Genomic DNA, 13,547 nt, shown 5'->3' with positions numbered 1-13,547 from the left:
AACCTAGAGGAGAGTTCAGGGGCAGCTGAAAAAAAACACCCAACTGCTAAATGTCCATTTACCAGCAGCAGTGTACATGAGGCTTTATGCCCTGTGCACACGGTCGGACTTTCCGACCACAAAATCTATCAGATTTTTTTCCGATGGATTTGGGCCGAAAACTTGTGTTGCATACACACGGTTGGACAAAGTTGGCGGAAAATCCGATTGTTTGGAACGAGGTGCGTTCATTGCGTATGACAGGACTACGTTGAGGCTAGTAGCTAATAGCTTTGGTCTTGTAATTTAATCTGAGCATGCGTGGCACTTTGTCCGTTGGAATTCTCTACAAACGATTTTGAAAAAGTCCGATGGGATTTTGTTGAGGGAAAATTTTAGATCCAGCTCTCAAACTTTTTCCGTCTGAATTTTCGACTGAAAAAGTCCGATAGAGCCAACGCACAATCTGATTTTTCTAACAAAATAATCCGATTGGACCTTTTCCGTCAGAATTTCCGACCGTGTGTACAGGGCATTAGATGTTGTGGTAATGCACTGTCCACAAGGCATGAGTTTCAGTGCTTTATTTTAAAAGGCACCTTGTCAGTGCATTTCAGTGCATAACAATGCACAGATGAATAACCTCTGTGCTGTTTAAAAAAAAAAACTTAACATGTTTGGAGAAAGATTGCAAATAATTAGGAAAAAAGTTGTCATCGTGCATTGTATCAACTATTTTCTGGCACGTTAGATTTTTGGGGAAGTTTTGGTGCATTGACGGCCCATTGATTTTAGTGGGCTGCCTTAATGCAACGCAAGTTAACAGAGAACATACCATGCATTGGCACACAAGTGTAAACAGGCCCTAAATATTAAGAATAATACAAAAATCTGAATAAAAAAATAGAGGTAAGGAAAGAAGAGATTATTGGGGTTAATAAGGGGTTAAAAAAATTTAATTTACCAGCGACTGCAGATGATTGGCTGCAGTCGCTGTTTTGCATACAATTTTACACTTGACTCCACTGATTTTCAGATTGAAGTTTGTCGAGCCCGGTGGTGCCAAAAGGGTCAATCACTGAGAACATTTTGGCCAGTTCAGAAAGAAACTGCCACCATTCAATCCTTGTATGGCCAGGTTTACTCCGGATACACTTGAGGTTAAGCTTTCAGGATTTTTTAAAAATGTAATCATATTTAAAATTGAGTGGTACATATATTTTTTGGTATATATTTCTATATAATGATTTAACTATGCTTTGATGGCATTGAGACTCGAAAAGATCCACACAAATACATCCAGTTCAGATACGCTGCCAGTACTTTGTGCAAATCTTGAGGAGAGAATGCATTGAGGCTATGGGGTTGATTTACTAAAGTCAAGTAGACTGTGCCCTTTGCAAGTGCAGTTACTCCAGAGCTTACTAAATGAAGAGAAGTTTTGCTGACTTCCAACATCCAATCACGTGCAAGCAAAAAATGCTGTTTTTTTTCATTTCCTTGTATGTGATTGGGTGTTCTTTGCAAAGTGACGCTCCCCCTGTGTTGGAGCAACTGGACTTGCAATGTGCACATTGCCTCTCTTTGCCTTTAGTAAATGAACCCATATGTCTTGTCTTGTAGATGATCGTCTTGTTACAAGACGCAATGTTCTAGCACAGATGTCATCCGTATCATCCTAAGACCCCTTTCATAGTGGGGCACTTTGCAGGGGCTACAGCGCTAAAAATGGTGCCTGCAAAGCGCCCTGTGTCTCCAATGTGAAAACCCTGAGAACTTTCACACTGGAGCGGTGCCCATTGAAATCAGTGGGGCAGCGCAATTATACCGCCGGCATAGGGCTGCTGCAGCGCTTTGCGGTGGTTTTAATCCTTTCTCAGCCCAACTAGCGGCCGAATAGCACTGAAAAATTGACGGAAAATCGCCACTAAAAATAGCAGTGTTTTACCGCTGGCGTGCCCACCGGCCCATTGTGAAAGGGGCCTTAGTAATAAACTGACCTTATCCCCAGTTAGATTGCATCTTTACCCATATTTCTGCTGCAGAATCATTTATATTTGTATCTTTTCTAGGATGTCCTGGATGAGTCCTGGAGGATTCTCAGAATAAAACAGGATGAATATAGCGGTGCAGTTATTGCCAAGTCCCAGGTTGACTCACTGTTGTCTGGTGTCACTGACCTGTTATCTTTTGGAAAAGAAAATATTTTGAAGAGTAAGGACTACAAGTGTGCAAGTAAAGAAGCCTTAAATGTCCATATTGAGGAACACAAGGTATGAGTAACTTGCTATATTAACAATCCATAATAACGATTCTCTTAAAAGGGCCATGGTAATAAATAATACCTATAACCACTATACAAAATGCACTGCATATTTTACAGTAACACAGTATACCACTTTACTAAAACCTCCCATAGGTAAAACCACAATTACCAAGCCTAGAAAATGTAAATATACAGTAAATTATTAGTTAAACCAATATTCTTTTTTCAGTCAAGGCAACCTTTAAAATGATGCATCTTATTAAAAATAAAAATTAAAAATAAAAGTTTTACATAAGACATCCACACATGTAGGGCACCCAAGATTAGAGGTGATTTATTCTTCTAAAGCAAATACATTTTGCACACTAGTACTGACTAGTATTCTAATGTTTCTCTTCTTCCTCGGCTTCTCTCCTTCACTTAGCTAATATGCTGACAGAGAACGGGATGGGAGAGGCAAACAAGGTTGCTGTGCAGATGCCCGACGACCTCCTTATCAGCCAATGACATCATTGGTTGTTAGGATGCCAGTGGCTACAAGGTTGTAATGGTGTACAATAGAAACCTGTGGCTTTGCGTAACTAAAAGGCAGGCTTCCTCCACCTATTGGCTTGTATACAGTCTGTGGGCAATGTTTAGGCATTTTGCCAATTCACCCCCCCCCCCCCCCCCCAAAGAAAACCAAAAGGCACCAAAGAGGGTGCCTTGTCACTCTGGTTGAAAAAGGCTATGTTAAAGTGGTTGTAAGGAGAGTTTTGTTTTACCTTTCTGTATTCTATTCAGTAAAGTGAAAAACATTGAATGTCCTATACCCATAATAAAATATGTAAATCAATACCCTTTACTTGATAAAAGTGCAAATCTAGAACTGCAAGTAATAAAAGTAATCAAAAATGTAAATTTCAAAAAAAAAAAATTCTAAGTTAATATTGAATGCATACAATCCATATTGAAATACCCACGTATCATTTAAGTGCTCAGTGCCCAAATAAATATGACTGTGCTCCAGTGTTAAAATGCTTCTCAAACAATGAGGCCTCTTATCAGACTGCAATGATCTGAAATTAGAGACATCACATGAGCTTTATCTGCAAACGGAGGGCCGACAGTCTCACCATCAGACCTTCCAGTAGCTCTGTGACCCCGTCCGTAAGATACAGTAGCGATGTCCCCACAACAGGAACACACATCTTAGCCTCTCCTCCAATTAACATTTTCCTGCATAGATATGTATTGGGCATAAAAAAGGAGAAGCTTTGTGGTGCAGTACTATAAAAACCTCTTTAATGAATGGTAATTGCACTTACATCTAGAAGAAATATACACGTGGTTTACACATCCAAAAGCACAGCCGCGGGACCATCCAGTGTGCTTGTGCGTGATGACGTCACAGCTCTAGCTCCGCCCAACGCTTTTCTCCACAATAGGTGTCCTCTGGTACTGGTGAATACTAGTCTCTGGCGTGAAAAGCATGTGTTGGGGTATGGCAAGCACGTGACTCTTTGTAAAAGTGCTGGTAGTTGGTGATTGCCACAGCATTCTTACATGAGGACAAGAGTGAGTTCTTAAAGAGGAAGTAATCCCTGTTGAGTTTACTTCCTCTTTCATTCCCTGCAAAGGCAAAGCATAATGGACTACTATGCATCGCATAGTAGCCCATTATGTGTCACTTACCTGACACAGGAGCCAGCGAAGTCGCCGCTGTCCCCTGTAGTCCGGCACATCCATCTTCTCGGTGGGGTCTCGCAGCTCCGCCGCTGTCATTCGGCGAAGCTGCGATGACGTCACTCACGCGAATGCGCACGGGAGCCGACACGCGCGGCAGCTCCGTTGTTGGAAATGCCGCGCTCAGTGCGCCTGCGCGCCGCTGTCTACAGCGCATGCGCCGTAGACAGAGGTGCCTGTCTTTGGGCAAATATCTCCTAAACCGTGTAGGTTTAGGAGATATTTCTTGGACCTACAGGTAAGCCTTAATCTAGGCTTACCTGTAGGTCAAAGTGGTTTGTAAGGGTTTACAACCACTTTAATCTAGGCTTACTTTCCGCCAGGTTGGTGAAAGCTCCTCTGTCATATAAATCAAAGTGGTCAAAAATGTGCCCCTGAAAAGACATTTCCTATAAATTAATAAAGATTCCTGGGCTTATCCCTTAATCTCTCATATATGAGTAACCAAAGCAATTGATGCAAATCCCCAACAAAAGAAATATGCAAAACAAAAAAGTCCAAACACAAGACTTAATAGCACACCTTATTTTAGTTACTTGTTATCTCGTGCCAATTCTGAATAGCTTCAGAAAATTGTGAATATATTTAAGACAATAACTGTGAAATTTCACCTCGGTGCGTGTTTCATTGTGGCCGAAGCCGCAATGACGTCATTTGCACACAAGAGACTTCTTTCCGGAAAGATCTGGCAGCGTCTGCCGGACCTTCACAGCTCATGCGCCGCTGACATCTCCATGCCAAGTGAATAGCTTATAAACCACACAGGTAAAGAAAATATTAATTTTACCTACAGGTAAGCCTTATTATAGGCTTACCTGTAGGTAAAAATACAAAAAAGGGTATACAACTGTTTTAGATACCAACTAGAACAAGAAAAAGCTGCTGGGCTCTATGCATAGTTTAATCTCCTTATAGTGCTTTGCCCGTTTACTGTCCTCATTTATCATCCTTTATCTTCTAATCTTCACAAAGTTCTCGGAAGCCTTTTCTTTCTAATGTCCTTCTATTAGCTGTGAATAGGCATAGAACAAAAAGCTTCATTGGCTATTTTTTGTTCATTGCTGATTGATTATATAACAAACTTGCAGTATAACTTCAGATGTACCCTTTGACACTATCCTTGGGCTTAGAGGAAGTAAATTGGACTCTTGCTTTTCCTAGTATACAATTTGCTTGCTTAAAATTACATACAGTATGTACTGAAACTCTCCAGTGAAAAGTCACATCAATATTTTTTTGATTCATAAATGCCATGACGTGGGGAGAAAAACAAGAAATTTTAAATCCATTTCTTGTCAAATGTTAAAAGAAGCTTATGTACTTATTTCAGTATAACAGCCTTTTTTTTTTATTAACGTCTGTACATTTTTACGGGGACCCCCTTCTCTGGAAACATGGAAAAGTTTGAATACAGTATATGGCAAGCAATTGGGCTTTAAAGTGTTACTAAACCCAGGCGCCTGCATTCACTATATCTGGTCTCCCACAGTACACAGAACATGGAAATGCAATAGTTTTAGTAAATATAAACTGCTAAATACATTTTCTCATCAGCAGTATATAGCGGTCTCGTGACTTCTATCATTGTCTGGTTAAAGTTTGTTGGATGAATTTTCATTATTATTATACAGAATTTATATAGCACCAACAGTTTATGCAGCGCTTTACAATGTATTGGGGGGGGGGGGGACAACACATGTACCATTCAATACAAAAGGTACAGGAGGGCCCCGGCTCGTAGAGCTTACATTCTAAAGGGAGGGGGTGGTGGTACAAAAGGTAATAGCTGCAGAGAATGATTTAATGGGGATGGCTCCTTTTCATTCTCCTCTAACTGTCCTATAAGGTTGCAGGACCCTGACCCTCTGTCTGGACAGTGCTGATTGGCCTTGTGTCAATCACATGCACCCTTCCAAGGAAAAAAAAAAACTCTCTAGCAATACACATCAAACTGAGCATGTGCAGCTTGACCACAAGGCTCTGGCTATCAGGAGATGGTTTGAGGACTGTGGAAGAAGGGGAGGATCAGAGAAGTCAGAATCAAACAGTCTTTTTACATAATGCAGAAGATTAACCCCTTGGGTTCCACATTGAGTATAACAAGCATGATTTACTGCATATACTCTACAGCAGGGATATGTAATTAGTGGACCTCCAGCTGTTGCAAAACTGCAAGTCCCATCATGCCTCTGTATCTGGGTGTCATTCTTGTGGCTGTCAGAGTCTTGCTATGCCTCATGGGAATTGTAGTTCTGCAACAGCTGGAGGTCCGCTAATTGCATATCCCTGCTCTACAGACTGATTTTACAGTTGTGGGTTTAGTAACACATTGGATCTTTTTTGTATGGAAGGTTTTGTAGATTTTACAGTCAGACCATTTAGTGAATCAAGTAGATGTAAACCCTAAGTGCATGACATTAAGGGCCCTTTCACACTGATCATTTTTATTTTTTTTTGCAAGAAAAATGTTTCCCTTTAAATCCTATGGGACTTTTCACACCACTGTATTACAGGTGCGATGAGTTTTGAAAACTACACCAAAAACTCAGCTTCCCATTGAAATGAATGGAAATTGCAGTAAAATGCACCATGATTTGCCTTTTGGTGCATTTTTGAATCACATGTCCATTTTTCACAGGTGCAGGCCACTCAAAAACACACCAGAAATGCACAGGAAATGCATCTGAAACACTGTAAAATTGCAGTAAAAAACGCACATGTGTTTTTACTGCTATTTTGCTACAGAGCAGTGTGAAAGGGCCTAAAGTCTTTCAAAATACTTATATCATATGCTATTGTTATTATCTATGTGTATACTGCCCATGGAGTGATGGCAGGCGTGTACGCTACGCTGTCTTTAGTGTACCTTTTTGTTTTGTTATTAAAAACGTATTTGATAAATATATATATATATATATATATATATATATATTTCAAAGCATTGTAAGAAAAAGCTGGTCTTACGCTCTTTTACAATCTTTTTTTCTATCTATATGCTGTTCTTCCACAACCTTGTGTAGCCACTTTCAATGTACATGCATTAACAGTCGCAGCTGAATTTCTTGCTCAGGGTGGGTTTGCTGATGCGAGAGTGGCAGAACATGAACGCTCAATGAGCATCGGCTCGAAAAACTGGGAAACAGAGCGTTGTCACACTATCACAGGAAGTACCCGAACAAAGCCCTAAGGCTTCATGTACATGGGACGTTGTTCAACTGCTCCTGAACGATTTAACTTGACAGCTAGAAATTGGAGTCTAAAAACTGTCGATTGGTCGTGTTTAGCTGCGTTTGCATCTAGAAGCGTTTGAAAAAAAAAAATGTTTATTTTTTTTCAAAATAGCCAAAAATTAAAAACGCCTGTAAACGAAGCGTGGCTAAACGCGAGTTACCACCTTTAGCCATGTTTGGCGCTTGGAATGCCTCTAAATACAGCTTCTGAATGCATTTTTTGGGTTCCAAAAAAAGTCTCTAAACGCAGCTGCCCTAGAAACAACTATAAACGGCCCTGTGTACATGCACTGATAACAGAGGAGAGTTCAGGAGCAGTTGAAAAAAAATGCCCAACTGCTCCTAAACGTCCGTTTACCAGCAGAAGTGTATATGAGCGCCTAGAGGCGATTCAGTTCGCATTGTGCGCTATACAAGTATTTCATTCATTCATTCATGAGGCCTTAATGTTATTTTAAATAAGGCTAAAGATTTAAAAAATACTTTCAAAACTAGAATTAGACTTTAAATTTACTCAAGGGTAAAATTTACCTGCTGAATGGCTTACCCTGAAATTCTTTCCAATTACTTATATTCTTTTGAATGGCCTTGAAACTGAACCGGACAACATACACGTATTAAGTGAATTTATTGCTTCAGGCATCTCACTGTCACTGAGACAACAAAAGCCTCACTCTAACACATGGAGAGTATGAATATACAGCAGAGAATCGTATGAAAAGAGGCTGCAATTCCACCCAGAAGCACAAGTTGTTGAGTCTGTCTATAGGGTGTTATGCTGGGTATACACATATAGATTATTTTTCTTTCTTTTTTTTTGTTTCCCCTAAAACAGAAATTCTTTAACATACTAGACAGTCAAGTTCTCTTATTACAAGCACTTTTCTCCAAGAGCTCTACACCCACTGACTGTAAGCATATTGCAGAGACGGTTCATGAAGCGGACATCCTAAACAAAGAAGCTGGTGCTCATTGTATTAATATGATGGCTGTAATGAAGGTAAGGGGATAAAAAATAAGTGTTTAGAAGGTTCAATTATGGAAGTGAATTAGTAAGGCACCTAGGAGACCAAATTGTTTGGAAAACGGCTTTCACTGTTTGTACACTGGGAAAGCTGCTCCAAAGCTGCTGGATGCCACAAAGGATGAATTAAAATCTAACGAACGTTGCTATGACCAATGACTACATGTTTTGGGGCATGTCCCTTCAGGTCATGTGGCTTACAACAGCTTTGGAGCAGATTTTGCAGTGTTCTCAGTGCCCATACCAATGTAGTTCCCTCTGGCTCTTCCATCAGCATTCTGACGTCATCTACGGTCCCCCGAGCGTGTCACTTTCAGTCCATGGACACGCCATCTCCAGGACCCCGGCAGCCACTGGATATTCCAGGTTTCTCCTTTTTCCCTTTTCCCTGGGATCACCTGGTCTTCAATTCACCACCCACTGTGTCCGGAACCTGAGTCACCAATTTTTGCCTAAAGCCTCATACACACTACTCGCTGAGTTGAATGAAGACTGATGGCTCCGGTCGGAGAGGCTATACTTCAATGTCAGATAAAGACACCCTAGCCTCTCATACACAACCATCCAATGGCTAGATAATTCCACAGGTGTCCAAGTTCCAGTATTTGCCAGAGGGAAGCGTCACACTGTGCATACAAGGGCTGTATGGAAAGAGGGTGCTCACCACACCAGATATAGTGTAGTAATTTATTAAAATGTAAAGGATTCACATAAAATGACATATATTCAAAAGGATAACATGGCATATAAAAACAGCAATTCAAATCCACTTACTACGGTAAGGTGACCACCAAGTCTGATCCCTAGAAATGGCGGTGCGGTACAAAATGCCCTCTGAGGACGTGCCCTTGCATGAAATGAATTAGGGCTGGATTATAGGCTAATCACAGTTAATAGGACTTTATTACTTCATATATGATTCATATACATGTATTGTTTTTATTTTATATATATATATATATATATATATATATATATATATGTGTGTGTGTATATATATATATATATATATATGTCAATATTTTATTATATCTTTTCATGTGACAACACTGAAGAAATGACACTTTGCTACAATGTAAAGTAGTGAGTGTACAGCTTGTATAACAGTGTCAATTTGCTGTCCCCTCAAAATAATTCAACACACAGCCAGTAATGTTTAAGCCCCTGTCAACAAAAGTGAGTACATCCCAAGTGAAAATTTCCATATTGGGCCCAATTAGCCATTTTCCCTCCCCGGTGTCATGTGATTAGTTAGTGTTACAAGGTCTCAGGCCGCGTACACACGCGGGGACTGTTCGCTCAACTTTGTCCGTCAAACAGTTTCAGCAAACAGTCCGCTCAAAATTAGCATGGACGGACTTGCCCACACACGACGAACGAACAGTTTGCTGAAACCGTGCGCGATGACGTGAACGGCACGTACGACGGGACGGAAAATACAACGTCCTATACACTGCATTACAACTTTCGGCGTGTAAATCCTTTCTGAGCATGCGCGGAACTTAGTTTGACGAACAAGCCTACACACGAGGGGACTGTTCGCTGAAACCAAGTTTCAGCGGACAGTTTTTCGGAATTTCCGAAAAACTTTGTTCAGCAGACTGTTCGCTGAAACTGTCCGCTGAAAGCCCACACACGGGCGGACTGTCCGCCGAAACACTGTTCAGCGGACAAAGTTGGGCGAACAGTCCCCGCGTGTGTACGCGGCCTCAGGTGTGAATGGGGAACAGGAGTGTTAAATTTGGTGTTATGGTTCTCACTCTCTCATACTGGTCACTGGAAGTTCAACATGCTACCTCATGGCAAAGAACTCTCTGAGGAGATGAAAAAAAAGAATTGTTGGTCTACATAAAGGTGGCCTAGGCTATAAGAAGATTGCCTGAAACCGAGCTGCAGCATGGTGGCCAAGACCATACAGCGGTTTAACAGGACAGGTTCCACTCAGAACAGGCCTCGCCATGGTCCACCAAAGAAGTTGAGGTCACGTGCTCAGCGTCACATCCAGAGGCTGTCTTTGGGAAATAGACATATGAGTGCTGCCAGCATTGGTGCAGAGGTTAAAGGGATGGGGGGGGGTCAGCCTGTCAGTGCTCAGACCATACACTGCACGCTGCATCAAATTGGTCTGCATGGCTGTCATCCCAGAAGGAAGCCTCTTCTAAAGATGATACACTAGAAAGCCCACAGTTTGCTGAAGATAAGCAGATTGAGCACATAAATTACTGGAACCATGTCCTGTGGTCTGATGAAATACAAACTTATTTGGTTCAGATGGTGTCAATCGTGTGTGGTGGCAACCAGGTGAGGAGTACAAAGACAAGTGTGTCTTGCCTACAGTCAAGCATGGTGGTGGGAGTGTCATGTTCTGGGGCTGCATGAGTGCTGCCGGCACTGGGGAGCTACAGTTCATTGAGGGAACCATGAATGCCAACATGTACTGTGACGTAATGAAGCAGAGCATGACCCTTCCTTTTGGAGACTGGGCCGCGGGGTAGTATTCCAACATAACAACCCCAAACACTCCTCCAAGACAACCACTGCCTTGCTAAAGAAGCTCGGGGTAAAGGTGATGGACTGGCCAAGCATGTCCCCAGACCTAAACCCTATTGAGCATCTGTGGGGCATCCTCAAATGGAAGGTGGAGGAGCGCAAGGTCTCTAACATCCACCAGCTCCGTGATGTCGTCATGGAGGAGTGGAAGAGGACTCCAGTGGCAACCTGTCAAGTTCTGGTGAACTCCATGACCAAAAGTGTTAAGGCAGTGCTGGAAGATAATGGTTGCCACACAAAATATTGACACGTTGGGCCCAATTTGGAGCTTTTCACTTAGGGGTGTACTCACTTTTGTTGCCAGCGGTTTAGACATTAATGGCTGTGTGAGTTCTTTTGAGGGGACAGCAAATTTACACTGTTATACAAGCTGTACACTCACTAATTTATATTGTAACAAAGTGTAAATTCAGTGTTGTCACATAAAGAGATGTAATAAAATATTTACAAAAATGTGAGGAGTGTACTCACTTTTGTGAGAATCTGTGTGTGTATGTGTGTGTGTATATGTGTATATTATATATATATATATATATATATATATATATATATATATATATATATATATATATATATATATATATATATATATATATATATACATACAGTGCCTTGCGAAAGTATTCGGCCCCCTTGAACTTTTCAACCTTTTGCCACATTTCAGGCTTCAAACATAAAGATATAACATTTTTATTTTATGTGAAGAATCACCAACAAGTGGGACACAATTGTGAAGTGGAACGAAATCTATTGGATTTTTGAAACTTTTTTTAACTAATAAAAAAATGAAAAGTGGGGCGTGCAAAATTATTCGGCCCCCTTGCGTTAGTACTTTGTAGAGCCACCTTTTACTGCGATTACAGCTGCAAGTCGCTTGGGGTATGTCTCTTATCAGTTTGCACACCGAGAGAATTCTTGCCCATTCTTCCTTGCAAAACAGCTCGAACTCAGTGAGGTTGGATGGAGAGCGTTTGTGAACAGCAGTTTTCAGCTCTTTCCACAGATTCTCGATTGGATTCAAGTCTGGACTTTGACTTGGCCATTCTAACACCTGGATACGTTTATTGGTGAACCATTCCTTTGTAGATTTTGCTGTATGTTTGGGATCATTGTCTTGTTGGAAGATAAATCTCCGTCCCAGTTTCAGGTCTTTTGCAGACTCCAACAGGTTTTCATCCAGAATGGTCCTGTATTTGGCTGCATCCATCTTCCCCTCAATTTTAACCATCTTCCCTGTCCCTGCTGAAGAAAAGCAGGCCCAAACCATGATGCTGCAACCACCTTGTTTGACAGTGGGGATGGTGTGTTGAGGGTGATGAGCTGTGTTGCTTTTACGCCAAACATATAGTTTTGCATTGTGGGCAAAAAGTTCGATTTTGGTTTCATCTGACCAGAGCACCTTCTTCCACATGTTTGGTGTGTCTCCCAGGTGGCTTGTGGCAAACTTTAGATGAGACTTTTTATGGATATCTTTGAGAAATGGCTTTCTTCTTGCCACTCTTCCATAAAGGCCAGATTTGTGCAGTGTACGACTGATTGTTGTCCTATGGACAGACTCTCCCACCTCAGCTGTAGTTCTATGCAGTTCATCCAGAGTGATCATGGGCCTCTTAGCTGCATCTCTGATCAGTCTTCTCCTTGTCTGAGCTGAAAGTTTAGAGGGACGGCCAGGTCTTGGTAGATTTGCAGTGGTCTGATACTCCCATTTCAAAATGATCGCTTGCACAGTGCTCCTTGGGATGTTTAAAGCTTGGGAAATCTTTTTGTATCCAAATCCGGCTTTAAACTTCTCCACAACTGTATTACGGACCTGCCTGGTGTGTTCCTTGGTCTTCATGATGCTCTCTGCGCTTTCAAGAGAACCCTGAGACTATCATAGAGCAGGTGCATTTATACAGAGACTTGATTACACAGAGGTGGATTCTATTTATCACCATCAGTCATTTAGGACAACATTGGATCATTCAGAGATCCTCGCTGAACTTCTGGAGTGAGTTTGCTGCACTGAAAGTAAAGGGGCCGAATAATTTTGCACGCACCACTTTTCAGTTTTTTTATTTGCTAAAAAAGTTTAAAATATCCAATAGATTTCGTTCCACTTCACAATTATGTCCCACTTGTTGGTGATTCTTCACAAAAAATTAAAATGTTATATCTTTATGTTTGAAGCCTGATATGTGGCAAAAGGTTGAAAAGTTCAAGGGGGGCGAATACTTTCGCAAGGCACTGTGTTTGTGTATATGTATATATATATATATATATATATATATATATATATATATATATATATATATATATATATATATATATCAAATATACCGTATATAGATCCGCTGCACTTTGTTGTGGTTGGGTTTTGTATGTAGACCTATTGCTACCTACCTTTCTCAATACCTCTAGCTTCTTTTCTTTTTTTTTCTTTTTTTTACGATTTGCATTGTTTTACATGTAAGATGCTTTTATTCATGCATCTTTGGAATAAACTGTGATATATGTTCTCATCTTTCCACTTCTGGGCTCTGAGTTTTGTCATTTACCACCCAGCCACAATGGCGCTCTTACTGTGTTGACTCTATTATATTTTCTCATAACGTTCATATAATGTTTCTAGTGTTTACGCTGCATCCATCTGGAAGTTCATCTGTGCGCCTGGTTGCTTGCGTGTTATATCAGTTAAAGCATATTTTTTCGGGGGAAAAAATTAGAACCCTCAACAGGTGTTGTGTTGTTTTTTTTTTTTTTTTTTGGCGTTTGTTACTACAAGGGACATTTG

The 13,547-nt window shown here is 40.9% G+C and overlaps 1 protein-coding gene across 4 annotated transcripts in view; it reads left to right on the top strand.

Annotated features, from left to right (window-relative positions):
• Nucleotides 1-13,547, top strand: part of SYNE2 (spectrin repeat containing nuclear envelope protein 2) — a 529,925-nt gene that overhangs the window by 376,719 nt on the left and 139,659 nt on the right. For all 4 annotated transcript variants that reach the window (XM_077464352.1, XM_077464354.1, XM_077464353.1 and 1 more), the window contains 2 exons: nt 2,052-2,252; nt 8,036-8,200. In XM_077464352.1, coding sequence (XP_077320478.1) covers nt 2,052-2,252; nt 8,036-8,200 — 366 coding nt within the window. The remainder of the gene's footprint in view (nt 1-2,051; nt 2,253-8,035; nt 8,201-13,547) is intronic.

Source organism: Lithobates pipiens, unplaced genomic scaffold (genome assembly GCF_037356315.1).
Source record: "Lithobates pipiens isolate NorthernLeopardFrog02 unplaced genomic scaffold, aLitPip1_a1.2 Scaffold_30, whole genome shotgun sequence".
In the NCBI taxonomy this organism is placed as follows: domain Eukaryota; kingdom Metazoa; phylum Chordata; class Amphibia; order Anura; family Ranidae; genus Lithobates; species Lithobates pipiens.
The sequence above is the reverse complement of the archived record's forward strand: the minus strand, read 5'-3'. Positions and strand labels throughout refer to the sequence as shown.